Source organism: Plasmodium coatneyi, chromosome 12 (genome assembly GCF_001680005.1).
Source record: "Plasmodium coatneyi strain Hackeri chromosome 12, complete sequence".
In the NCBI taxonomy this organism is placed as follows: Eukaryota; Apicomplexa; class Aconoidasida; order Haemosporida; family Plasmodiidae; genus Plasmodium; species Plasmodium coatneyi.
This window is the reverse complement of record NC_033567.1, coordinates 3,371,297-3,396,928: the sequence shown is the minus strand read 5'-3', so window position 1 is coordinate 3,396,928 and position 25,632 is coordinate 3,371,297. Positions and strand designations below refer to the sequence as shown.

Sequence of the window (25,632 nt, the reverse complement as noted above, 5' to 3'; positions counted from 1 at the left end):
CACGTAAAGAAAAGTGGGTCAGAGAAAAATGGGTTCCCCTATCAATTGATATGAACTGATATGACCTGATATCAACTAAGCAGAATTGCAGAGCCACATTTTCAACGCAGCACAAGCGCAGTTCACTCTGTTTATCCCTCCAATGGGGTAGCAACAGAAAATAAAAAAGAACGGAGAATTTTACTAATGAGAGGGAAGCAATTATGACAAACCTTCCCCACTGTTGTGAAGGTTTCCACGAAAATCATGAAAACATTAAAGTAACGCTGAGAAAGCGGTATCTCCTTTTAAATATACTGGATCAAGAAGAAGAAAGAACGCATGATGGAGGAGGGAAACACACACGTGGACTCGAACGGCAAGCAGGTCTGCGAAATGCACACAGGGAAAGAAACTCAAAAGAACAAGAAGATATTCTACATTGTGCAAGAGGTACCGTATGCAGATTTTTACAACTTCGATTATGAGCCAATTGATAAATTTAGGCAGTCAGGGGAAAGGCAGTGCATCGACGGGGATACAACATCCTCCTCATCATCATCATCTTCATCATCATGTGCTGAGCTTGGTGATGGTAAGACGGGAAAGACGACCCATGAGAGTCGTTCTCGCGCGGACCATCGACAGAGAAATAATGGAGAAGACGAAGGAGAGAATAATCAATGTGTAAATTACTACAAGGGAGGGGAGAACCCCAATGAAGAACCATTAAGGAACGAATCTAGTGAAGAATATACCTTCGCAAATAAACCGGGTAACAGGCAAACCCATCCGAAGAGAAGCCAAAAGGTACGAAGGAAAAATGAATTCCTGAAGCAGTGCGAATTTAGCAGCGATGGAAGTTGCTACTATGCCATTTCGAACAGCAACAATTTAAGACTCTTCGCCACGGACTTGCTACTATTAAATGAGTTAGGTAACAGTAATGGTAATGGTGCAGGGGGGAATGTAAACTTAATGGCACTGTACGATAAGTACGAACAGATGGATAGTGAGGAGAAGGAGAAAAGGATTCAAAGCTGGATCTGCCTACAGTTGGGTGAACACATTTACGATTGTAAGTTTTACCCGTTCTTCGATTGGAACAACAGTAATACATGTTTCTTTGCAGTGTGTTCGAAGGGCCAACCTGTATGTCTGCACAGCGCGTATGATGGGTCCTCTATTATGTCCTTCAAAACGGTGGATGAGTGCCACGAGCTGTGTAGTTGCTATTCGTTGTGTTTCCATCCCGAGAGGAACTGGCTTCTCTGTGGAACCAACGCCAAGTCTATTAAGGTGTTCGATTTTGAGAAGCCAAATGAAGTGTATGAGAATCGTATCCTAAGCACAAGAAAAGGGAAAGGACAAAAGGGCATCATTTCTACCATGACGTATAAAAAAAAAGGGTACGGGGAGAATGTAGTCTACGCCGTTGGAGATTACAATGATTGCATATACCTTTATGCAGACAACTGTGATCATAAAAATGACTTTATTTTAAAATTTCAAAAAAGTAGAAAAAACTCCAATGGAATAACATGTATAAAATGGCTAGATGAATTTTCTCTCCTAAGTGGAAGTCGTAATGGGTCATTTATCTACCGTTATGACATGAGAAAGGGTACAGACTACGTCCAAAAATGGGAAAGGTTTGCCTTAACGAATCAGAAGTACTTGTTTGACGTGTATCGAGATTCCCTCCTCATCAGTGGAGACACCTTTGGCTATTTAAACGTCTACCACTTGACAGACAACAAACTCATTTATAGGGAACAAATTAATAAGTACTCTCCCATTATTTCTGTGGATGTGCATCCTACGTATCCTCTCCTTTTAACCGGATCGGGTACCAGACGCTTTTACGAAAATAACAGCAACAAGGTTGACATCATGGCGAATATTCTTAGTGGCAGAATTGATACGTCCGACCAGCATATGATGGATGGTGAATCTTCTTCGATTCCCTTTCCAAGTGTGTCGCGGTATATAAACAGCGCCTGCACAGTTTGGTGCGATTTTGCCCACTAACTTTGTATGGATAATGGGAAATCCTTTTCCCTGTAGTTTTATACCCCGCAGCCCCTACCAAAAAAAGCACTTTTCCTCGTTGCTTCGCTTTTTATTATTGGGTGCGCATTTTTTAAAGGGTTAAACTAATCCTCTTCTTCACGATGTTTGGCGTTTTATTTTTTTTTCGTTTCGTCTATTCCGTAACACTTATTCGAATGTGACACTTTTTTAATGGCTTTTAATTTTGTGAGCAGTGGGGCTTATCTCTTCTCTTTGCCCAAGGTTAGATGGCGCCTTTTCCAGCCCATTTTTTGCAATTCCGCTGGATGGGAATAAAGCGGGGAAATGCATTCCCTTCGTTGCGTTCGTTAGGGGGATGCCATATCGAGGCGATTAAATGGCTCCTAGTTTTCCTTGACAGGTAAAGAAAAGGTGCATACTCTTCCCCTCATTGGGATTCTTTGTAGACCCTTTCGCTGGAATCACATTTGTAGGGGCACCGCCACAAAAAGGTATTATCCTCCAGAATTAATGGGAGTTTATCGATGTTGCGGCGATTTTACAAGATTGCGCAACTGTGTGATGAACACGGGGGGATACCCAAGCGAATCATCACACGATGGTAAATTTGCACTATAGCACAGCGCTCCATCGTAACTGCTCCCATTTTCACGTAAACCGTTAATGTAAAAAAAAAAAAAAAAAATTCCTTTCGGAAATGGCTCTCTTCCCTATTTATCCGTATAACGGGAGGTTCTAGCAAATCACCCACATGGTGGGTAGAAAGAAAGATGCGTAGAGATCCCGTTGAACCGTACAGTCGAGGTGATTCCCGCTTTGTCGAGGCAGTAAGCAGGATGCACTCGACCAGCTGCACATCCGCACTGGCTGCTTCGTAGAGGACTCCCAACACAGCAACACAGTAGTAACGACCACGTCAGAAATGAAGGGGTCCATTTTTTTGCACACCCTGTTGTTGTTCATTGGGATGGAGGAAATGAGGGCTGTGCGTGTGTACCCCCAACAGTGCGGAGGGAACAGTTACGTTAGGAGGGATGCACAGGGGGAGAGGAAAAGGGCCTACATAATAAGTATGAAAGGAGGGAGCGTGCAAAATGGAGGAGCTAAACGGGGGAGGTGGTCTGGGAAGGTAAAATTTAGGAAGCGGGAGGACCTCCCACATGGGAGCAAACATACCATTAATGCAGTGAATGGTGTAAATGCCACTAACAGTGCCAACAGCGGTGGTGACGCCCCCCCCATCAACGTGGCCATCTTCGGCAGCAGCGGCAGCATCGGAACGAACGCACTGGACATCATTCGCGAATGCAACCGAATCGAGAAGCGCTTCAACGTGGAAGCGCTGTATGTTAATAAAAGTGTGAATAAACTGTATGAACAGGCAAGGGAGTTTTTACCAAAGTATGTGTGCATCCACGATGAGTCCAAATACGAGGAGTTAAAAGATTTATTAAAAAATATAAAAGGTTACAACCCGGAAATACTAATAGGAGATGATGGAATGAAACAAATGTGCAGCAGTAGTACACTGGATAAGGTCGTAATAGGAATCGACTCCTTCTACGGATTATACTCCACCATCTATGCAATAAAGAACAATAAAATTATTGCACTGGCAAATAAGGAATCCATCGTATCTGCAGGATTTTATCTAAAAAAATTATTGGCAACTCATACAAAGGCATGCATCGTTCCAGTGGATTCAGAACATAGTGCCATCTTCCAATGCTTAGACAATAACAAGGTGTTAAAAACGAGATGTCTACAGGATAATTTTTCCAAGGTGAATCAAATAAAGAAAATTGTCTTGTCCTCCTCAGGTGGGCCTTTTCAAAATATGTCCCTCGAAGAATTGAAAAAAGTAACTTCAGCAGATGCGCTGAAACATCCCAAGTGGAAAATGGGACCCAAAATAACCATCGACTCTGCAACCATGATGAATAAAGGGTTAGAGGTTATTGAAGCTCATTACCTCTTCGATATAGACTACAATAATATAGAGATCGTTGTGCATAAAGAATGTATCCTCCATTCGTGTGTCGAATTTATAGACAAATCTGTTATAGGACAAATGTACTACCCGGATATGAAAATCCCCATTCTGTTCGGTTTGAGTTGGCCTAATAGAATTACTACAGAATTGCCTTCCCTTAACTTGGTTAATACGTCCCCTCTTACGTTTTCCTCCCCTTCATTGGATCATTTCCCTTGTGTGAAGCTGGCTTACCATGCGGGTAGGAAGGGGAACTTCTACCCAACTGTCCTCAACGCTGCCAACGAAGTGGCGAACAAACTATTTCTGAATAACAAGATTGGTTACTTCGACATTGCGGCCATCATATCGGACGTCCTGGAAAACTTCACTCCACAGACCGTCTCCAATAACACCGAAGATTTGATGAAGCAAATTGGGGACATTAGCAACTGGTCCACGCAGAAGGCTACGGAGGTGTACCAGACGCGCTATGGAGGGGCGAAGTGAGGAAGCTGCTTCGATAAACGCTTCCATAAGGATTCGATTTGAATTTTTCATAATGGGGGGAAAAAACAACGAAATGGGATCCCCGCCCCGTGAAAAGCACAAATGAGAAAGACCTATGCAGGGGGGGTTCCCCAAAAAAGAAAAGGGTTACCTCCTTTCGACGCAAAAAAAAAAAAAAAAAAAAAAAAAAAAATCCCAAGTTAGCGTCTTCCCCTCTTTGCGCTAAACCATTCAGATTCTCATATAACTTAAAAAAAAAGTGAACAAAAAAAAGAGGCTAATAGATGAAGAGGGGGGAGGACCCTCCTCGGATAATACCCAATGTGGCTACTACACCTCGAGGACCACCCGAATGTGCGTGTGCGGCTCACGTATGATGTCCGTTTTCCCCTTTGCACGAATGTTAATCTTCTTGGTATACCCACCCATGTTAGCCTGCAGCGTGTGAAAAACGGGCTTGATATTATTCCGCCCATATTTGTTAATAGCGTTAAAGAGACAAGATTTTATGCACTTGTAAATATTCACCGTGTATTTGTTCGTGCCATAGTAGTACAAAAATGCGAAGGCTTTTATTATAGGCATGTATCTGATTTTCCAAAGAATCTTCCTCGTTTTTATGAAGGACATTTTAATATACTTTGCTGTTGCTGAGACTAGCCTTTTTTTTACATAAATGACTGGATTGATTCTGTTAGTTTTAACTCTCTTTTTATAATTTTCCACGTTATTTTTTTTTATATTTCTGTACATGTTAAACAATTCGTTGTACTTGTTGTTTAGTAGGACTTTCTCGTAATTGTTTCGCACATTTTCGATGTGCTTTTGTTTCCACTTTTCCCGCACCTCCTGCCCTAGGTACCACTGCTTCAGCTGTAGACAGTCATTCTGGAAGAGGTCCAACCCAGCCGTGTCCCCATTGTGGATACCTGCACCGTCATCACTACAACTTGTGTCCTCCACTTTGTCTACCCCATCTAGTACAGGGGGACCACCCAACGGACTTCCTCCCTCTGCCTTTACAACACTATTTAGGAGCACCTCCCTTGCGCCTTTCTTCCGTTTTGATACGTGGTAATAGTAGTAGTTGTTGTTTCCTCTTTTCCTTCCCCCCCTCTGGGTCATTTCCCCACCACCGCTTGCGGTAAAAAAGCTTCGCACAAATGGCGCCTTATCACTTATCATTAGAAGAATAAACGGGATGGCTATTTTGGTTAGGTAGCCCATCGTTATTCTCCACAAGGGTTGGCTGCGCTCTCAGCCGGGTACCCACTTGGCAAACGGTTGGCAAATAGTTGGCGATTTACCCCAGAGCGATCTCTGCGGCGTGCACATTTTAAACGTGCGTACTTTCTCACATGTGGAAGGAATTCCCCTGTCGCATATATAGCAAAAGGTGTGTCCTCATTCGGGAAAGGTTCCATCCAACGCTGCTTGCGCGTACACCCTTCTCTTCCGACTTCATTCTCCACAGTCCACTGGAACCTTATTGCTGCCCTGCTCGATTGGCGAATTCTCCGGCATGTGCATTTTGCACGGAATCGTAGCGTGATTAAAGTTGGTCCTGGGGATTCCTACAAGGGTTCCTATGAGGATGCCCACAAGGATGCGTTTTTTCCAAAAAAATTGGAAATTACTTTTTTTTTTTTTTTTTTTTTTTTGCCTTGGTAAATTGGGCAAGCTGTGAATATTGCTAAACGTGTACGCACGTGCGGGGATTTTTTCTCTTCCACTAGCCCCGCCCTGTGTTTTTTTTTTTTTTTTTTTTTTTTCCGCACTTTGGCAGGCAAGTTAAATGAGGTGCCACTTCGCCCCTTCTTTTTTTAACAAAATTACCTTTTGGCGCCAAAAGGGACGCACGCTTTGTAGGGTCATTTGGAGCGGTGAAAAAAAAGGATAGCGCAAACAGGATTAACGAACGAAGCGTTACCAATATTGCCTTACGAACGAAGTGCGATGAATGCCGAATGGGGAGCAAACCAGAGGGACGTACGGAGATGTCGTGCCGCCGACCCGAGTTTGACGCAGCAAAGATAAACCGCAGAAGCGGCAGTTGAAAAGGGCAAATGAGCCGCTTGACTGGAATTCCATGAGGAGAGAGGAAAGAACCAAAGTTGAATAACCCAGGGTGAGACATACCAAAGGGCCCCAACCAAGGGGCACATAAACCTGCTATGTAAACCCTGATTCTGCATGTAAACGCGAGTACATCCCCCCTGCGTAGTGGCGCTTCCCCCCATTTGGCGCAACAGTGTAACAGCCCAACGGGTAACCATGCCGCGCGCCGAACCGGGGACGCCAAAATGGCTGGCGAACAAGATGAAGGCCAAGGGCCTCCAGAAATTAAAGTGGTACTGCCAAATGTGCGAAAAGCAGTGCAGAGACGAAAACGGATTCAAGTGCCACAGACTGTCGGAAACGCACCAAAGACAAATGCAGATCTTCTGCCAAGACGCAAATAAATTCATGGACGACTACTCTTCCATGTTCGAGAAAGAATTTATGCGGTTAATGAAAACCAAGTATTGTCGAACACGTATTCTAGCGAACACTGTCTACACCAACATGATCAGTGACAAAACACACATACATATGAATGCCACCGTGTGGGTCACCCTTACCGATTTTGTACTTTACCTTGGGAAAACAGGGAAATGCAAAATTGAAGAAACGGAAAGGGGGTGGTATATAGAATATATCGATAGGGAAAAAATCGAAAGAGAAAAAGCTTTTGAGGAAAGGAAAAAAATCGAATACTCCTATGAAGAATTGAAAGAAAAAAAAATTAATGAAGCTATTGAAGAGGCTAAGAAAACGGGGAAATTTATCCAATCGGAATATACAGGATTGAACAAAAAAACGGATGAGAAAATTGTCATATCTTCTATTAAAGCTACGCGAAAGGATCCTAGTGCTTCTAAAGCAGGTGTTAATGTGCTCATGGTGAAGGCACTGAACAAAGGGGAAGAAGGAAAGGGGAAGGTAGCGGATGCTTTGCCAGATAAGCGATGCGCCGTAGAAAATGCAGCCAAAGTCGCGGCAAAGAAAAGACCCCTGTCATCCATCGAACTTCTCCTTCTGGAAAACGAGGCAAAGAAAAGGTTAACGAACACACCTGATAATTTAAAAAATCAGCAAAATAGCCACAACGAAATAGAAGCAAAGCAACATGAAAAAGAAGATAAAACGAATCCCCCCAGTAGTAAGTACTCCTGGTTGTGCAAAAATATCGTAGTTAAAATAATCGACAGGAAACACAAACATTGTAACAACAAGGGTGTCATCATTTCGGTCTCGTCTGACGAAAGGGATAAATGTGAAATCCAGCTGAACAACAGCGAAAAAAAAAAAACTTCTGCTTATCAGAAGCAGCTCCAAACAGTTATACCAAAAATCGGGCGGGACGTTCTGATCCTGAGGGGCCAGTACAGGGGCCTTCGCGGGGAGGTCAAACAGGTACTTCGCATACACACACATATGCATAATATACACATGCATAATATACGCTTGTGTTTTACCTGTTCAGCAACGCGTTCGATCTGTTAATCGACCATTTACATTACGCGTCCGCGTGTTTCTTTACCCTTTGCAGATTTTACCCGATGAGGAATCCGCCCTGGTTGCAATTTTTGATAAACATTCAGGTACTCCATGGAGCTGAGCGGCGTTGTAGCACTCGAAAGAGAAAAAATAAAGAACAAAAATAAAAATTCCCTTCTTTCCGCTTATTTTCCCATTTTCACCTGACCGTTCGTGCAAAAAAAAAAAAAAAACATGAATTCATTTTTTGCCTCCTCTTCACCCCTTCACCATACCTGCAGACAAGGTCATTACAGAAGAGCGCTTGCTATTCGATGACATAAGCAAATTATACGAAAGGTAATTTTTTTTTTTTTTTTGTATGGGAACCTTCAACCCGTCTTAGCAATTTGTAGGAGCTACATCGACTTGATACACGCGCATGTGGCAGTCGTGTCTGTAGTACTGTTTTGTCTACCAATTTTTAACTCTCCTAACGTGGACGTTTTGCTTTCCGTCGTGGATGCATTCTTTCCTCTACACATCCATTTGTTTATAAAACATTATTCGAACTGCGCAAAAAAGTTACATTTTTTTTGGCTAGGTGATGTACTTTTTTTTTTTTTTGTAATTAATCCCTTCCATTTTGACCAACTCATTTCCTTGTCAATGATTCGCACGCAAGTGGGAAGTCCCCATTTGTGAGCAACGGAGCAGCGTCCAGGTTGTGTGAAAGTGGGACACTATGTTGGGAAGAAAGGATGGACTCCGCCCGCTAAGATATTTTCACTTGGCAGAGTTGCCCAATTTGACATTTACGGAAAAAAAAATTTCAAAATACAAAAAAATCAGCAGTTCATCAAAATGAAAGCGATCATTCATCAGACATACGAAGTGTGGACGTAAAAATTTTTAAAAAGTTCAAACAGATAAAAAATATAACTTTGTTGAGGTATAAAATCTGGTGAGACCCGTTAGCCGTGAGAAGGCCTTTCCCGAATCTGCACCACTACTTGCGCAAATTGACACTCGTGTTGTAGCGGAAAATTTTCGCTTTCTCCAACTTCTTCGAAGGCGTTTCAAAATTTTGCGAACTGGTTAGTACAATGTTATTTATGGGTGGCTTCTTACTTTTGTCCTTCACAGAAATGGAGTATTGTTTGTTTCGCAACGTTGAACCCTTCACTTCAGCCTTCTGCGGTTCGGTCGATTTTCCATTTTCCGTTAACATGGAAACATCGGCTAGCTGGCAACTTTTTAAAATAATTTTTTTTTGTTGCTCAGGTGCGTTGTTACAAAGCCATGTGATTAAACACTGGAATATTTTTTTCGTGTCTGTGAAATTGACCCTATGTGGTGGTTTGGTAAATGCTATTTGTGCACATAACATGAGCACCTTCTGGAACTGTCTTCCTTGGATGTATGCATTTCCTTTGCTTTCATTTAGGAAGATTTTTTCCAACTCACTTTTTGTTAATAAACTTTTTATAATTTTATAATGTTTGGAGAAATTTAAGAACAGCTCAAGGTCCATACCTTTCGCATAACAACCCGCCCGTCTTGTTTTTCCTTCCGGTTCGACGTTTGCTTTATCCTTTGCGTAAAAGTGGAACAACGATTCGAAAACGTTTTTGCTGCTTGGGCTTTCTCCCATATTGAGGTCTTCGTTCGGAGTGGCTAGGCTTTTATTCTGCAACACCGCCGCGTTGCACTCCCTTTTCACCTCCGCCCCGTTGCTTGGGGGAACCCATCCTCGCCTCGCACTTTCCGCACAGCCAAATTCCTCCAACTGACTTTCCACTTCCATGTCCTTCAAAGAACTCGTGTCCATTTTTCCGGGGCTCAATTCGTCGGAACTTTTATTCGCACCTCGCCTCTTCGTCTTCTTCACTTGCACCGCTGTGGTGCTGCCAAGTCGGTCATTTTCGCTACACCAGGGTGTCTGCTTAGAACACTGGTTCTTACTTTTACTCGATTTCTTTCCCAAATGGGCATTTTCATTTCGGCTTTTTATATTCCTGCTTTTATTATGTGTAGTAGCGCTACTGGAACTGCCTTCTTCTGCATGACCCAAAGTGAAAGAATCGAAGCGGCCAAAATTTCTAATTATTTCTTCCTTGTCTTCCTCAGAAGTGCTTTGCGATGTGTGCGATCCACAATTTGACGTGAAGCTTTCCACATGTATATTTTGCTTAATTTTTTTTTTTTTTTTTTTTAAGTATTTTAACTTTAATTTGTGAAAGGCTATCATCTCCTTAACACATTTTCTTTCGTATATCTCTACGTTTTCTTCCTTTAGCATATTTACATAATTTTTTATTCCATTTTCGATGTAGGACAGTAAGTCAAAGCTTTTCCTATTTTCCCCGTAGCTGGCGGATTCTGCCGTGTAGCTTCCCTGTTGGGTCTCCTCATTCTCAGACGCGGGGCTCGATATGTCGTGAAAGGAGTTCGCCACACATACTTTGCTTTCGTAGGTTTCTAACATTGCAAGGAAGCAGATGAGGAGGGGGCGGGAAAAAAAAAAAAAAAAGGATGTGTACTTTTTTTTTTTTTTCTAGACGGGGGGAAGTTCCACTTGGTGTGGGTTTCTCTCGTGTTGGCACCGCTTAAGGGACGAGATTCCTAGTCAGCTGCGCTCACATCCTCATTCACTGCTTAGCATTTAACGCACAGTGTAGTTTCTCCTATACCTAGATGCTTCACACCATTCGAAAGGCACATTTTGTGCAAGGATCCTCCTCTCGGCGTTGCCCCTCCGTTCGAGTCGATCTCCTTCTTGCTATTAGTCCTTGCGATTGAATCAGTTGTGTATTCCACGCTTTCTTGAACTTCGCCCGTTGGTGAAATAAGCAGTTCTTCGTTTTTTTCAGTGGATTCTTCTTTCGCATGTTCGGATTCGTTAATCGCCTCGGTCGTTTTGTCCTCGGTCCAGGCCTCTTTTCTTTTTTCTTTATCTTTCCTCCTTTTGTTCTTTTTGGACTCCCCCTTCGTGGGATCGTCTTTTTTTTTCTTATTTTTCTTTTTCCGCTCTTCTTCTTTTTTCTCGCTATCCCTTAAGCTATGCATGGTTTCCACTTCGAGGAGTGCTCCCTCTGCACATTGTCCCGCGCCATTCAACTGGCCTTCCGAAATGTCCCTATTTTCTTTTTCTTGTGTGTGAAATTCTTTTCCTTCACTTTGTGATTCCTTCTCCTCTTTTTGACCTACCTGATTCTCTGTTTCGTCCAGTTGTGTATCCCCCTGGTTGCATTTTACCTGCGCTTGTTCATGTGCATCACTGCCACAACTGGCATTCCTATTATGGAGTGTACAGTTTTCTCTTCCCCCTTTCTTTTCCTTCATGGTGGATTTGATTTCTGCACTCTCTGTATTCCCTTTTCGGATTACACTTGTGGTACCTTTTGCAAGGTCTCTCCCACTTATAATGTAGCCTCCTGTCCCTGGAGCTTCACCTTCAATGTTATTCTCCCCATTTGATGGGACATCTTTTTCATCTTTTATTTGACTGTTCACATGGTTTATGTCTACTTCGTGTTGTGCCTCCACTTTTTTTTCTGTTTCCTCCTTCGCTTTTGACATTGGTCTTTCTTCTTCAGCTTCGCCATTGTTATGGTCATCTTGTTCGTCACCTTCCCCCTTCTTTCTCTTTTTCTTTTTCTTCTTTTTTTTCTTTTTTTTTTCAAAATTTTGATTTGTGTGGGGATCCTCAGTGGGGACCCCTATTCGTGTCGTTAGGTCATCTGCCTCTTCGCCTTCAACGAGTTGTTCGTTCTGTTCCTTCCGATAGCAGTCCTCTGCGTCTTCATTGACTCGAATGTTGTGTGGGCCACTGGGGCTACTTTCACCGTTTTCGACATTTTGGCTATTTGGGGTAGTTTGGAAAATTTCTTTTTTTTCTTTTTTATCTCTTTTTCTTTCCCGCTTTTTTGTCCTATCCTTCACAGGGGATTTACCCACCGGGCACTGTTTAACACCCCCATCATCCTTTACATCTCGTGTTTTTTTTTTCTTTTTTTTTTTCACATCCAAGCTAGCCAAATGTTCCCCCGAATTATCAGGCAAGGAAGTGCTCATTTTACCTTAACCGGTCAGGTGAAAATATGAATTTTTTTTTTTTTTTAATTTTCTCATAAATGGTGAGCATTACCCCCAGGAGAAGGAACACTCTTTGTCTTTCCTACAATGTTTGTAATTCTGTTTGCAAAGCGGACATATTTTTCGTACATAAAGAAAATCACATGCACTAATATACCATGTGGCGTCCTTCTTTTCCCACAATGAGCAAAATGTGCTGAGAAAAGGAAACGTTTCGTGTTTCACATGGGAGAGGGTGAGAAATCATCATCGGTGGGGGATATCAAATTTTATTGTCCACAATACGGAAGGACATTATTAGTACTTGTACAAACTTACAAATTTGTACATTCGCCAATTTGCACATGTACTGACTTGGATGGTACTACTTCCATTAAGCCCTTTCTACATAAACACATGTTCATAAAATGCGTACGAGTGTGAACAGTCGCTCCACTGATTTCACCCATGAGAACATAAGGCGTGAAATTAATTCCCTCCAGCACAGCAGACAGCGGGGAACTTATAAGAAATGCGTGACTCGTTCCATTTTTCTCAATTTCGTCACAAATTAATTTGTTTTATATTGCGCAATTTTGCGGCTACTTTTAAACCTCTGCGATGAGCATCCATATGCCTGTGCAATTTTCCTAAACACATGACTTTGTCCAATTTAAAAAAAAAAAAAAAAAAAAAAACAGTAAAACGCCGGAAAGGCGAAACTCTACAAACATTTAAGAACATACATCCATGTAGAAATGGAAGAGACGGACTTTTTTTACACACCTAGAGCTGCAGTGGGCACTTTTGCTTAACAGTTCGCTTACGGTATATATATATTTATGTATATATTTTTTTTCTTTTACTATCATCGACGAGTGAGAGAATTTCCGGCTGACATGTGAATTATTTTCCCCCCCAGATGAAGCGCACATTTGAATAAAGCCAATTAGAAAAAGAATACGCGTCACTCTGCATGCGCAGTGGGAGTATGCAAATAAACGAGTCGGAAGAAGATGCTTCTTTTGTGCGGATGGGAGAAGGGGGATACACAAATCCGTTTCCGATTCGTTCTTATTCGTCCGCAACCATTTCATATCAACTTATTTCTTGCCTTTTTTTTTTTTTTTTCTCGTACCACATGCAATATTGCCCAAAAAGATGCCCCAACTATGATACCACTTACTGGTTAGTGGACTACTCCATCTCCATGAATTTATATGCATTGTCATTATTTTAATATAGGGCGTGAATAAAAAGTGGATTCTCTTGTGTTCCCCCTTTCACGTTTCACTGTTGGTTAACTCACTTGAGGAAAACACCACACTTGTGTAGAATCCTCGACCCATGTTAAGTTGCTTTAAAATTTCTCCCTCCCCGAAACGGAGAACAAAACGGCAAAGGTACGCAAAATAAAAACTGCAAGCGGGTAGCCCACGCTTAAGAGCAAATCGATTGAAAAAAAAAATGCGCTAAGGAAGGAGATTGAATAGCGTAATTTTTGAAGGCAGTCAGAATTCATTTCCTTTCCCTACTTAAAGAAGAAAGAACACAGGCACGAAGGTGAAAAAGTAAAGCACGTATTTCGAACTAGCCAATTTTTTTTTTTTTTTTTCCTTATTGTTCCACTTTTTCAAACGAACAAATGAGTAAGAAGATCGATTCGATGAAGCCATACTTCCCCGCGGTGATAAAAGGTAAATATTTGCTGCTTCTTCTAAAAGTGAAAAATGTATGCACAGGTTGCACAGCACTGTATTAGTTGGAAGCCTCTTTTTTGTCTTTTTCCTTTTTCCTTTTTTCCTTGCATCCGGATGCGTCTTTAAAAAATAGGATGAGTTGCTCGTGCACACCGTTAAAATGGTTGAGCCCACGTGTGCTTATGCTTCTACATATACTCACTGACCTTATTTTTTATTACCCACGTTGCGCGAGCAGGGTGCGAGTCCGCGTCAGATAAATTTTTCAAGTGCCTGAACGAAAATTTGCAACCCCAGGGAAATGACCAAACCGCCAGCGACGGCATAAATCAGTGCCAACCATTAAAAATGGTAAGATATATATTTTTTAAAAACATGACATGATATGAGATCCAGTTTGATGTATAGACTGGAATGATTCCTAAAATGTGAACCCCAGTTTTTATCTTCGACATCCTTTCTGCCATTTGGCCGCAGGAAAAAAAAAAGAAAGGTGAAAATTATTTTTTCGTCTTTCCTTACTCCTTTGCAGAATTATGAAAAATGCATGGAAGAGAAGCTGGAAAAGGTGAATAAGAACTCCCTCACGTTTTTGACATCCTACAAGGGGAGTTGATGAATAGGGATGGAACAGCAGTACAAGGGGGGAAGTAGATCGAGTTTATTATGTTCTGTTTTGCTTTATATCCCCCCGATGATCAGGAAATGGAAATTCCTTGTAGGTTCAGCTCAGTACGCTCTTACAGGCTCATTTGCATATCCACCCCATCCAATATGTGCATCTATTTCGAAAGGTTATAAAAATGTGTGTGGAACGGAGACGTAAATAGCCGCGCTAACCTGAGGAGTTCACGAGGAAATACTAATTCGAGTATGCCGTGAGTTAACTACACATGCGTGTAGGTATGTATGTGTACGAAGCGGTGTATTGTTCATGCGTGAGCGCGCAACTTTATGTTGTCGGGGGAATTAGTTCCTTGCCCTGCGTGCGAAAAAACGAATTTATGTTTTCGAAAATGTAGGGTCATACTCATACCCCCTTTCACATGAATAGAAAAATTACAATTTTGCGAATAGCTCGATTTTTAATTTTTTTTGTTTTCTCCTACACAACGGTTTCTCCTTCATTAAGAGGGAAGCAAACATACGTGAACAAATGGGTGAAAAATGACATGGTAAATTTAAAGCAAATTTTGCCTCAACGGGTCAGGTGCTTTTTTCCGTTTTTTTTTTTTTTTTTTTTTTTTTTTTTTCTCAACTAGCTAATGTAACTTTTTTTTTTCCTTTTTTGTTCCCCCCCCTCTTTTTTACGTGTGAATTTTTTTTTTGTACATTTAGCATTTTCACAGAAGGAATGCAAACCTCTGATCTTGATATTTGTGGGGATTGTGCTCTCTTAAACGTCCAGCTGTTAGCGTTTGGGCGAATAGGCTAACCAGCGCATACACTAACGAGCAATCATTTGGCCATTTTTACCCTGCGCGTGTGTTTGTTCCGGGAAGCAGAGGAAAGATGAGTGTGGTAAGTGCGCAGCGTATTGGAACAAATTTGAAAATTGCGAAATAGGGGATGCGTAAAAAATTGAATTCCTGAATGGACGTAACGGGCGCACATGTTTGTGCCTGTGAAGGCTTACGCACATTTGTTGACACCTTTTCAAGAAGGGACATCGTACCTCTGTATCGGCTTGCAACAAAAAGCGAATGGCATACGTTCGATCTGGGGCGACTGTGTGTACGTCCATCTTCAAGTAGGTGACATTGTCCCCACATGCTGTAAAACGTATGCTCACATTTTTTTTTTCTTTTTTTTTTGCTGTCCACAGAACACGTTGACAGCCCGCAAAGATTACAACGATTACAAAATGTGCATGAAGGCGAACTGGCGCAGCAACAACGCGAAGGAAATGTGCGCCAGCGACCTGGACAAGGCGATAAACACGACAACGCAAATGTGAGGAGCGAAAAAAAATAAACAAGCAAAAATGAATAAAAAAACAAAGAACAAACTAAATGAACGGAGGGGAAGCAGCACGTTGTATGTCACCTTTGCATTGCCCCCCCATCGACATGAAAAAAAAAAAAACTTACTTGTCTCCCCCTCTTCACAGGATCTCTCGGGAATGCCTACCGCACACGGAAGAGCTGTACAAATGTTTTAAGCATTCATTTCGCCTGAGCTTCTGCGATAATGGCGTTATTGAAAGGTTAAAAAATTGTCAATCAGATGTTTACAAGATGATAACGTCGTGAAAGGGCGGCCCCGTTGTACACGCCTGTGGGAGCGTCTCCATTTTGAGCAACGTTAACTTTACGCCGATTTGTCCCCCTACGATGTTATTACATTATTACGTTGTTTTATTTTATTATTTTATTTTTTTAACCTTTTGCTTGGTTTCATGAGAAAAAAAGGAAAGAAGCCACTTTTATAATTCACCACTACCAGGGGGGGAGATGCGCAGAGCGCACAGTCAAACTCCGTGGCAATGAAAAGCGGGAACCCTAAACGTCTAATATTAAAGTCAACTGCTTTTTCTTTTTTTTCACGCACTTCACAGTTGATATGTCCATGGGGCGACTATATTTTCGAAAGGAGGAAAAAGAAAATTTGCCAGCAGCCCTATCCCAGCTGCGGGGTGTTCGACCCGGCTTGAAAAAGTTAATTGCATCTGAGTAGGTCTGTAGATGTGAACATAAGCAAGTGCTTATGTCTGCATATTCGCTGCACTTTGGAAATGGTCCATGAAAATAATGTGCCAATTGTGTTAAGGTCAAACGGCCTTCCAGAAGGGGGGCATCACACATACCTTAAGCGGTGTGCTTCTCTTTGTCGCGCTTTGTGGCGTGGTTGGTTTGCAAAACATATGAAATGCTTACATGCCAATGAATGTCCTCGTGGGAATGGGCCTCTCTACAGTTCTTCTAAAAAAGGGTCCTTTCAATTTAAGCCCACTGTGCTTCAATAGTTCGATGGGCGCAGCGAATAGCAGAAACTGGGCGAAGTTTATGGAAAAAATTGGTGGCAGGAGAAAAAAAAAAAAAAGAAGAGCGAACTGCTGACATTTTCTCCGTTAGGGAGTCAAAATAAATGCCGCAAAAACTGTCGCGTTGAATTCCTTTCCTGTTTTGCAATATTGGACGGGGAGATGCCCAATTTTAAGTTACCTTTGCCATTTTTGCAACGAAATGGAGAGGATAGAAAAGGCAGGGAGAACATTTTTTTTCTTTTATTTGTTGAATGTACCAGTTTGTCCTTATATAATTTTGATTTTCTTTTCGCATACACACACATGTGTGTGACATGGTAAAAAATTTGTGTAATTGTTCACACAGTTCCTTCTTTTTTTTTTTAAATTTTAGAGGTGGTAGACGGATATTTTTTTTTTACTTTTTTCTCCTACATTTGTATGTTTAAATAAAACATAAGGGAAGGTATAGCAAAAGAGGTGCGAAAAGAAAAAAGAATGCTATCATTTTCGGAAAAGTATTTAAGTGATGCTTCGCTGAATTGACTTTGCGCAAAAAAAAAAATCAGTAAAAGCAGTGTAAGCCAAGCCTCTCCTTTTTTTTTGACAGTAGAAGCCCTTCTTTTTTTATTTAGGTGGTTGCTTCCTTATTTGGGTTCTTGTTGTTGTGCTACCCCCCCTTTGTTTATTTTGTGTGTACACTTCCCATTCTTTTTTTTTTTAAATTTTAAAAGGGTAGAATAATATATTTTTTTTTTTTTTTTTTTGTAAGAACACACTTTTTTTTTAAGAACGTAATCCTTATTTTTTGCGGAGGAGGAGAAGCGGGCATAGGATGCGCATTGTGATGTGATGTGCTGGTGGAGACGCTAGAAATGGACAACTTTTTGCGCAAAAAAAAAAAAAAAAAAAGCAGTGTAATCCAAGCTCCCTTCTCAAAAAAATATTTAAAGAAAAAAAATTATAAAGGTAGAAAGTTGTAACAAAAAAAAAATTTAATGAACATATATTTTGGATCCTTCAATAAAGAAGAAATTCACTAAACAAATCAAACTAAAGTCGGGAAGAAAATTTTTTTTCTTTCACTTCTACTTATATTAATTACACATTGAACATGAAATCAATTTAATACAAATCAAGAACAAAAGAAAGAATACCCGCATATAACAGAACAAAATTTAAAGAAACAACTAGTAACCTGTGTTGAGATTCCAGAAACTGATCCTCCTACACTCGTAAGCCATGATGTGGCGGCATTAGATAGTGCTTCAATCAATTTTTCACGATTCAAAATCACATAACAGAGGAACAGTGAACAACAAATTAAAGCAACCACTATAAGAAGCAGTATGGTTCTATGTTTAAATTTGTCACATGTTAATTTTTTACAAATTCTTCGACATTTGCCCTTTACACTTGTATTTTTTTTATTTCTTTTATTCCTTCCTTTATATGGTTCATTTGGGAAGGTGTTTTTAAAGGGAAGATGGTGCTCATTATAACTTTTATGATGAAATGGACTTCCTTGCAGTTGTGTTTTTACACTACTTCCACTTGAAAATGATCGTACGCTGCTTATATCATCTTTCGATGTGCTTATTGCACTCACCTAAAAAAAAAAGAGGAAATGGGGTAAGGAAGGTTGTTAGGGGGGGCGGATGGCAGGAGGGTTGTTAGGTGGGTGGAAATTTTTTTTTTCTTCTCTTTTCTTCTTTTCAATTTTTAATAAGGAGCATAGGAGTTAATTATAATGAATATATGTGCGCATCAAATTTAAACAAATCTAATAGTTCTTATGATAATTGTCATACATAGTTAGAATGTTGCCAATGACAAAGGCAGAGGAGTAAGCTGAGAGTAAAAAATTTCGCAAAGAATAACATTTTGCTGTTTTTGCTTCTTTTTTTAATTTTTAGAATGAAGAATAATTTAAAAATGCGCCCATATTTCCTTCCTTCTTTTTTTATGTATATTTATTGATTATGTGATTATTTTATTCATTATTTCTAATGTTCATTAAGTCACTTTTGATGGAGGCACATATATGCGATTCATGTGCTGCTTGTTCTTCATTATTATTGTAGATGTGTGTGCCTATATTTTAAAATAAAGAATTTATTAGAACGTACAAAAATATATATATATATATATATATATATATATAGAAATAGATTAATTCAAAATAATGCGGAAAAAATTGATTTTAATTACATAATTATGTTCTTTAAAAAATTAGATAAAAATTGTTAATGTTCTAAAAAAAAAAAAATTTCGCATTCGTTTCCAATTATACAACAGTTCTAAATGATGCAATGAATACAAAATAGCATGCTTTAAGCATTAAAATTATATATGTTTGCGCATGTTTGTGCTCAAGATTAGTTCTTTCGTTTTGGATATAATGGTGAAAAAAGAACAGTTATTTTAGGAAAAGAATATGTTAGATTTTTCTTTTCGCATTATAGAAGGGTGGAAATTTCCATTTTTTCCCCCCCTTCTTTTCCAGCCTCCTTTTCCTTTCTTTCTTTTTTTTTATATAAGAAATATGTAAAAACTTCTTTAGAAGGGGGTCAGTATTTTTTTTTTTTCTTTCTTTATTTTATTTTTTTTTTATTAACTATTCATTTCTTTAAAAAAAAAAAAAAAAAAAAAAAGCAGAAGTAAAAAAAAAAAAGGAAAAAATTAAAAAAAAAAAGAAAAGGAAGGAACAAATGGAAAAAGCCAATTTACTCTTTTTACACTGTATCGACTGTGTACGAGGTTATTTATTTTTCCTTCCTTGGGGTGGGAAGGACATCACATTTAATGGTATATTTAATATGGTACATATTACATACGTTGATAACTAATATTGCTCCTGTTTCCTTCTCTTCTACCATTATTTGTTCTTTCTCTTCTTCCTCTTGTTGATGGTGGTGATCTACCATTATAAATGGTAGATTCTGCTTTCGTTGAAGCTTCCTCCGCTGTTGAATAATCTGTTCCATATTCGGTAGAAGAGTCATCGTCGTCGTCTGTTAAGGTGTTTAATTCATGTCCGATGGCGGATCTTCTTTTTTTTCTACTTCTACTGCTGCTGCCTCCAAAGAAGTTTTGTATGCTGGAAGGTAGAAGATCATACTATGAAAGTGAAGGGTGGTAGGTGGTTGGTGGAAGGAAGGTTGTTAGGTGGTTGGTGGAAGGAAGGTTGTTAGGTGGTTGGTGGAAGGAAGGTTGTTAGGTGGTTGGTGGAAGGAAGGTTGTTAGGTGGTTGGTGAAAGGAAGGTTGTTAGGTGGTAGGAAGGTTTTTAGGTGGTGGTAAGTGGAAGGAAGGTTCTTATGTGGTTTGTGGTAGGGTGGAAGGAAGGTTGTTAGGTGGTTGGTGGAAGGAAGGTTGTTAGGTGGTTGGTGGAAGGAAGGTTGTTAGGTGTTAGGGTGGTAGGAAGGTTGTTCTCACGTGAAAGGAAGGGTGTAAGGGGTGGTAGGTGGAAGGGAAGATTGTTAAGAGTGGTGGTTGGTGACAATTGTGGTGTAGATTTACTTACCTTGTAAAAAAGGAAAGCCAGTGTTGGTAATCCTATTGCGGCAAGTCCACCAGACACAGTACCAGGGACGATACCACTTCCAGCACCACCTGTACTGGAAGCAGTAGAACCAGGACCAGAGGAACCAGGTTTCCAGGTTCCTGTACTGCCCGGTCCAGAGGAACCCGGAGACTGGTGCCCAGTACTACCTGGACCAGAAGAACCTGGGTTCCAGGTTCCTGTACTGCCGGAACCGGAAGAACCTGGATTACATCTACCCTCTGTGCATGATTCCTTCGGTGTTTCAGGGCATGTTAGTTGTGGTAGTTCCTTAGGTTTGCATTCCCCATTTTTTATATATGCTTCCTCAAAATTTTTACAATATGTATTCCTAGGAGTTTCATTTTTAGGAGTATTACAATGACTACATAAGTATGGATATGTTTTCTTACCTTCAATAAGACGTACGGTATCCTGTAAACGACTGATATAGTCATTACAACCCTGCTTATCTTTTAACACTTTAATGTTATATTCATAATCAAAAAAATTTTTAAGCTCTTCTAATAATACCTTAGTACCTCTTGGGTATAATTCTTTGCACTTCCTTTCATTGCTTATACCATCCCCAGGGAAAGTCTCCAGTGCTTTGTATATTTCTTCCATGGCACCCCCAAAAGTTTTACCTGTAGGCAAGATTTCCTTTAATTTTTTATTTATTCTGTCGCCAATTAAGAAGTAGAAAAAGTAACAAGGTGCATTTTCATCCTTGGGCTGCGGTTTCGACTTTAATTGTTCCCTCATCCAACATGCGTAACAATAGTTTTGTAGAATTTCATTGGCAACATCCCCCTTCTTAGAAATTTCCGTGTACGTATTCAATATTTGCTCCAGTTGCTTCTTTATTCTTTGCTCTTCACTCTGTCCTTTATCCTGTCCTTCAGAAAGTACTTGACACCATGGACCTCCATCTAATAGAGCATATGCATTTTCTGAAGGTAATTTTTTTGAATCTGGACCTGCCTTCCCCTACAAAATGTGTAATTAAAGGAGAAAATATATATAATATATATATGTGGACACACACTCCTATGTGCCCCCTCACATATACATATGTATATATATGTGTGTGTCCTATTAAACCATCTATTTTGAATATATATATATATAAACTAACGGCCACTTCTTCTGCTACTTCTGCCAAGGATGTAAAATTGTCCATGTGCTTAGATATACATGTTGATTTTAGATCCTTGGGATCGTTATTATTACCATTAAATATATCTTCTATTTTCGTACAGTATGGGTCGTTGGACCATGTATTAGAACAGGAATTTTTTATTTTATCATAGTACTTATCAACTTCATCTAAATACTTGGAATACTTTCCCCCACAACCGCCTTTACCATCCTCTAAATATTGCTTTATAGTTTTATAGTTGCTCCAATACTCAAATATATTTTTTCTTTGGTCAAACTCGCTTTGGCTGCTTTTATTGTATTTAATTTCATAGTTTTCAGTGTATACTGTCGGTTCCAATGCTTTGCTTATTGCATTTAGAGCTGCACCAAACTGAAACGTGTTCGTTAGTTTTGGATATATTACTTCGCCCAACCACCAATAAAAAAAATTATAACGTTCATTATAGGCAGTGGGATCCTGAGTTTTGCTCATCTTTTGAGTTATATAATACCATGCCCGACCAATCTTCTTTGCACAATCAGCATCACTGGAGTATACCTGCAATGCCTGCAGTACTTTATTCACTTCCACAGCGACTTCCGGCTTATCGACGTCCAGTTCCCTGCTGGAATCGAATTCTGCATACGCCTGATTTGAAGGTAACTTACTTAAGCATGCATCCTACAAAAAATATACAATTAGTAAAATATATATGTGTGCATGTTTACATATCCGTATATATCCTTATCATATGATGTACGTGGAACATTGCAGTTACACATGTCACTTTATATACATTTTTCCAATAGTGCGAATGTACTTTGTATTATTCCCTTTTTACCATTGTTTAATGTGTGTACATTCTTCGCTATACAATAACGTGATCTTAAAATGTTCCTCTAACCCAATTATTATATCACTGGACTGCGTATGATTATGAATAATACGATCATATTACTTCTATGCTCCAGTACTTACATATATATATATAAGAACGCAATTCTTTCCTTACACTAAAATTTGAGTGTGCACTTTTTAAATATATTTTATTCCTATTTAAACTGGATTTTTAAAAAATTGTTAGTATACAATATATAGTTCATATATACAGAGCGCTCATTTTTTTCTGTTTCCCTTCATATGTACACACATTCCTATATTCACTGGGGAAGATTGTGCTCATAAAATAAATGAATAAAGAGTACAATACACGGAGTTACATAAGTATCAAAGGAATAAATATTTGTGCATGCCCCCCATAATAAAGCTTTTTGTAACATAAACTTCCTTCTTTAACCCTGACCGTTCTGTTATAATAATTCCTCCTTTCGCTCTTCCTTTCTTGATGAGGGAACCGTATGGAACTTATTAATATTAGGAGTATATATCATGTCGCTGCAGCTAACCTCCTCCTTTTAATGTATACTATATTCTATACATTCATGTGTTCCTTTTTCGCTTTTTTATCTTCTGATTTATATGATTTGAGGAGGCTTAAGATTAAACGTTTTATTTAGTATATATCGTACACAAAGTTCTAGGGTTCACAATATTTAAAAAACTTAAGTGCTCCATGTTTCAAGATGTCGTGGTTCCATGGTGTGTATTAGTGTTCTTTCAGGGGGGGAGGGGTTCATATTTTCCCATATATATGGATCATTACATATTTATTCCAATCATTCTTCTTAGAATAATTATACATAATGTGTGTCGTAATAAATAGAGTTAATAGGAGGAAGCATATGGACCATAATATACCCTTTCATTTATATTTTCTCCTTTTCTTAGTGATTTATAAATGAAAAAATTCAAATGTAGATAATGTAAGGGAATAGCATACGAATAAAGAAAATCTAGAGTATGGTCACCCTATGTGTACTATGGTACCAATGCACTACTGCTGTATTAATAACTTCCTTCTACATTTATAATGTTCACAATTTTCTACAATGCTATATATGTAATATCACAAAAAGTATTTATTCTACGATATTCCTCAGATTTAATGGAGCCCCTACATTTTTATCTTATTTCATTCCCCCACAGTTATATTTCTTGTGTATTTATTCTTATTCCACTGTATGTCATTGTTCTTTGAAATGTACAATTATGTTGATAAGGAATGATATGAAGGAACAGTGTAGAATATTCCTTCTATACTAGCATATAAAAATGTAATAGGTACGTCATGAGCAGAGGTTACGTTTACCCCACTTATTTATAAGAGTACGGAATTCCTATTCATGGTCCCATTTATATAAAATGTCGGATGTTATAGAATTCAATAACCTACTTCAGGCTTAATACACATTATGTATAATACTGTAGTCCTATTTATTTTGCTCCCGCACAAGCTTCCCAATAGGGTGTGCGTACATATGTAAAGAGTAGGAATATATAGGCGGCGTGTAATATATTCCCGATACTGGCCTATTATCATGAAGTCCGTATATTACATTCATGCATTACTGCTGCCATTATACAATCATATGGAATTTCCTCTTTATATAGAACATTAGAAATCATATGAACAGACGGAGCTACACGTATATCAACGTCGTCAAGCACTATTAGTGGGGTCGGTTTAAGCACTTTTTCTGCGTGCAACATGAGCAATACCTATGCTACCGTACGTCCCCCCTCCCGTTCAACGAATCCGGGCCACGTATAACAACTTTGTCTACGAGATGTTCGTGGATACCACGAACTGCACATCTCGACATTGATACACTCCAGGTGTGTAGTCCTCTCCCCTCCCTTCTCGAAAAAGTAGAGTGCCATAAAACGTATGCGCCTTTGCATTTGTTTGCATCTGTTCCCACATTTTCCCGCATTCTCTCGCATGTACGCGCACACCCTAACGTGCTTGGCCCACTTCCCTCCTCTCACTGCCTCCCCCCTTGCAGAAAGTCCGAAAGAACAACTGTGCCAACATGCACATCGACTCTCCCATCTTTCCCATCGTGGTCGTCACGACCAAAGCGTACAAAAGCTGCTCGTGTGTACGCCTTCTCTCTCTACAACAGCTTGATCCAGAACGGCATCAAGGTAGGGGCACTCGTGACCGAGTGGGCGTCGCCATCTAAGTTGTACACATACCTTAATGTTTTCCACCTCGCTTTGAACCAACCGCTTTTTCACCTCCGTGCTTCCCCACCCCTCTTCAGTGCAAGTGCAAAATCTCCCCCCCTTTTGTAGAGACGTCCAAATTCGAGCAGGGTCTCACCTCAAGTAGAGCGACATAAACATCCACGTGCAGATAAACGCAAAAGGTAAACTCCAACACGCACATCGCTGAACATAGAGAAGATTACGAGGGATCAGCCGAGACCATCACTTCCAATATAATTGGAGAGGAAAACGTGTAAACATCATGTATAACACACCCACATATAATTCCCCTGAATGTGAAAATGAGAACTTCGAAAACGAATCCCTCCCCCCCCTCATCAACTATATAAAGCAGTTTTACGCGAAGCGGTCATCCAGGGTAAGATGATAAATGGGTTTTTCTTTCGGGAAGTTTTTTAAATGTTTTTTTTTTTTATTTTTTTCCGTACATAATTTTTTTTTGGCCGCATCATCGCATTTTCACCGTTACTGACAAAATGAAATTTGGCCCAAGTGCACGCATCACAGTGTCGTGAAGAAGAATACCATATTGTGCTCATTCAGTTTGCCAATCATATGTACTTCTTTTTCTTACCTCCTTTTTTTCTTTTTTCTATTTCTCATTCCGCTTGGTACACTTCTTGCATCATCTTCCTCTTAGGAAATGCGTCTGCTTCTCTTCAATCTCTTTATACCCGCTGTGCTTCCCTTGCCTTCTTCACCCCCCCTCTTTTTTTTTTGGTTTATCCTCTTTGTGTGGATTTTCAAAAGGAAAAGAAAAAACTCATAAATCCATTTCTCACTCGTTGTGTAGCAACATTTATCGTCGTACACTTAGCTGGAGATATGTGTACATAGGCTAACGTGAAAGGTCAATGTGCATGAAATTCCCATTTATGGGTGAATAATTATATAAGTGAATCCTCGTTGATCTGCTTAAGCGCCTGTGAAAGTCCCTTCAGTGTTAGCCTGACGCATCCGTCGAGTGGCCATTTTATGAAACATTCATTTGAATATATCTGTTGCGTGTATCCCTATCGGAGGAGTTGCGGAGATAATAGGGGCTATCGAGTGAGTAC

The 25,632-nt window shown here is 39.8% G+C and overlaps 8 protein-coding genes across 8 annotated transcripts; 6 read left to right on the top strand and 2 right to left on the bottom strand.

Moving 5' to 3' along the window:
* Positions 1-324: 324 nt before the first annotated feature.
* On the top strand, positions 325-2,010 carry PCOAH_00044370 (Uncharacterized protein; the record flags this gene model as incomplete). The annotated part of the gene is made up of 1 exon (XM_020061221.1): positions 325-2,010. The coding sequence occupies one exon, from the start codon at positions 325-327 to the stop codon at positions 2,008-2,010; it is 1,686 nt and encodes a 561-aa protein (XP_019916199.1).
* A 513-nt stretch (positions 2,011-2,523) lies between these two features.
* Positions 2,524-4,495, top strand: PCOAH_00044360 (1-deoxy-D-xylulose 5-phosphate reductoisomerase; the record flags this gene model as incomplete). Its single annotated transcript, XM_020061220.1, has 2 exons — positions 2,524-2,614; positions 2,838-4,495. 2 exons carry the CDS (start codon positions 2,524-2,526, stop codon positions 4,493-4,495), a joined length of 1,749 nt encoding a protein of 582 aa, XP_019916923.1.
* Positions 4,496-4,825: 330 nt separating this feature from the next.
* PCOAH_00044350 (Uncharacterized protein) lies at positions 4,826-5,722 on the bottom strand (the record flags this gene model as incomplete). Its single annotated transcript, XM_020061219.1, has 1 exon — positions 4,826-5,722. One exon carries the CDS (start codon positions 5,720-5,722, stop codon positions 4,826-4,828), a length of 897 nt encoding a protein of 298 aa, XP_019916376.1.
* A 1,047-nt stretch (positions 5,723-6,769) lies between these two features.
* Positions 6,770-8,378, top strand: PCOAH_00044340 (Uncharacterized protein; the record flags this gene model as incomplete). Its single annotated transcript, XM_020061218.1, has 3 exons — positions 6,770-7,951; positions 8,088-8,139; positions 8,317-8,378. 3 exons carry the CDS (start codon positions 6,770-6,772, stop codon positions 8,376-8,378), a joined length of 1,296 nt encoding a protein of 431 aa, XP_019916671.1.
* Positions 8,379-9,023: 645 nt separating this feature from the next.
* PCOAH_00044330 (Uncharacterized protein) lies at positions 9,024-12,091 on the bottom strand (the record flags this gene model as incomplete). The annotated part of the gene is made up of 2 exons (XM_020061217.1): positions 9,024-10,495; positions 10,708-12,091. 2 exons carry the CDS (start codon positions 12,089-12,091, stop codon positions 9,024-9,026), a joined length of 2,856 nt encoding a protein of 951 aa, XP_019917080.1.
* A 1,645-nt stretch (positions 12,092-13,736) lies between these two features.
* On the top strand, positions 13,737-14,407 carry PCOAH_00044320 (Uncharacterized protein; the record flags this gene model as incomplete). Its single annotated transcript, XM_020061216.1, has 3 exons — positions 13,737-13,788; positions 14,030-14,142; positions 14,324-14,407. The coding sequence occupies 3 exons, from the start codon at positions 13,737-13,739 to the stop codon at positions 14,405-14,407; spliced, it is 249 nt and encodes an 82-aa protein (XP_019916614.1).
* Positions 14,408-15,303: 896 nt separating this feature from the next.
* On the top strand, positions 15,304-16,043 carry PCOAH_00044310 (Uncharacterized protein; the record flags this gene model as incomplete). The annotated part of the gene is made up of 3 exons (XM_020061215.1): positions 15,304-15,312; positions 15,617-15,744; positions 15,902-16,043. 3 exons carry the CDS (start codon positions 15,304-15,306, stop codon positions 16,041-16,043), a joined length of 279 nt encoding a protein of 92 aa, XP_019916912.1.
* An 8,007-nt stretch (positions 16,044-24,050) lies between these two features.
* PCOAH_00044300 (Serine/threonine protein kinase) lies at positions 24,051-24,926 on the top strand (the record flags this gene model as incomplete). The annotated part of the gene is made up of 4 exons (XM_020061214.1): positions 24,051-24,071; positions 24,349-24,425; positions 24,469-24,490; positions 24,610-24,926. The coding sequence occupies 4 exons, from the start codon at positions 24,051-24,053 to the stop codon at positions 24,685-24,687; spliced, it is 198 nt and encodes a 65-aa protein (XP_019916249.1).
* Positions 24,927-25,632: the final 706 nt, after the last annotated feature.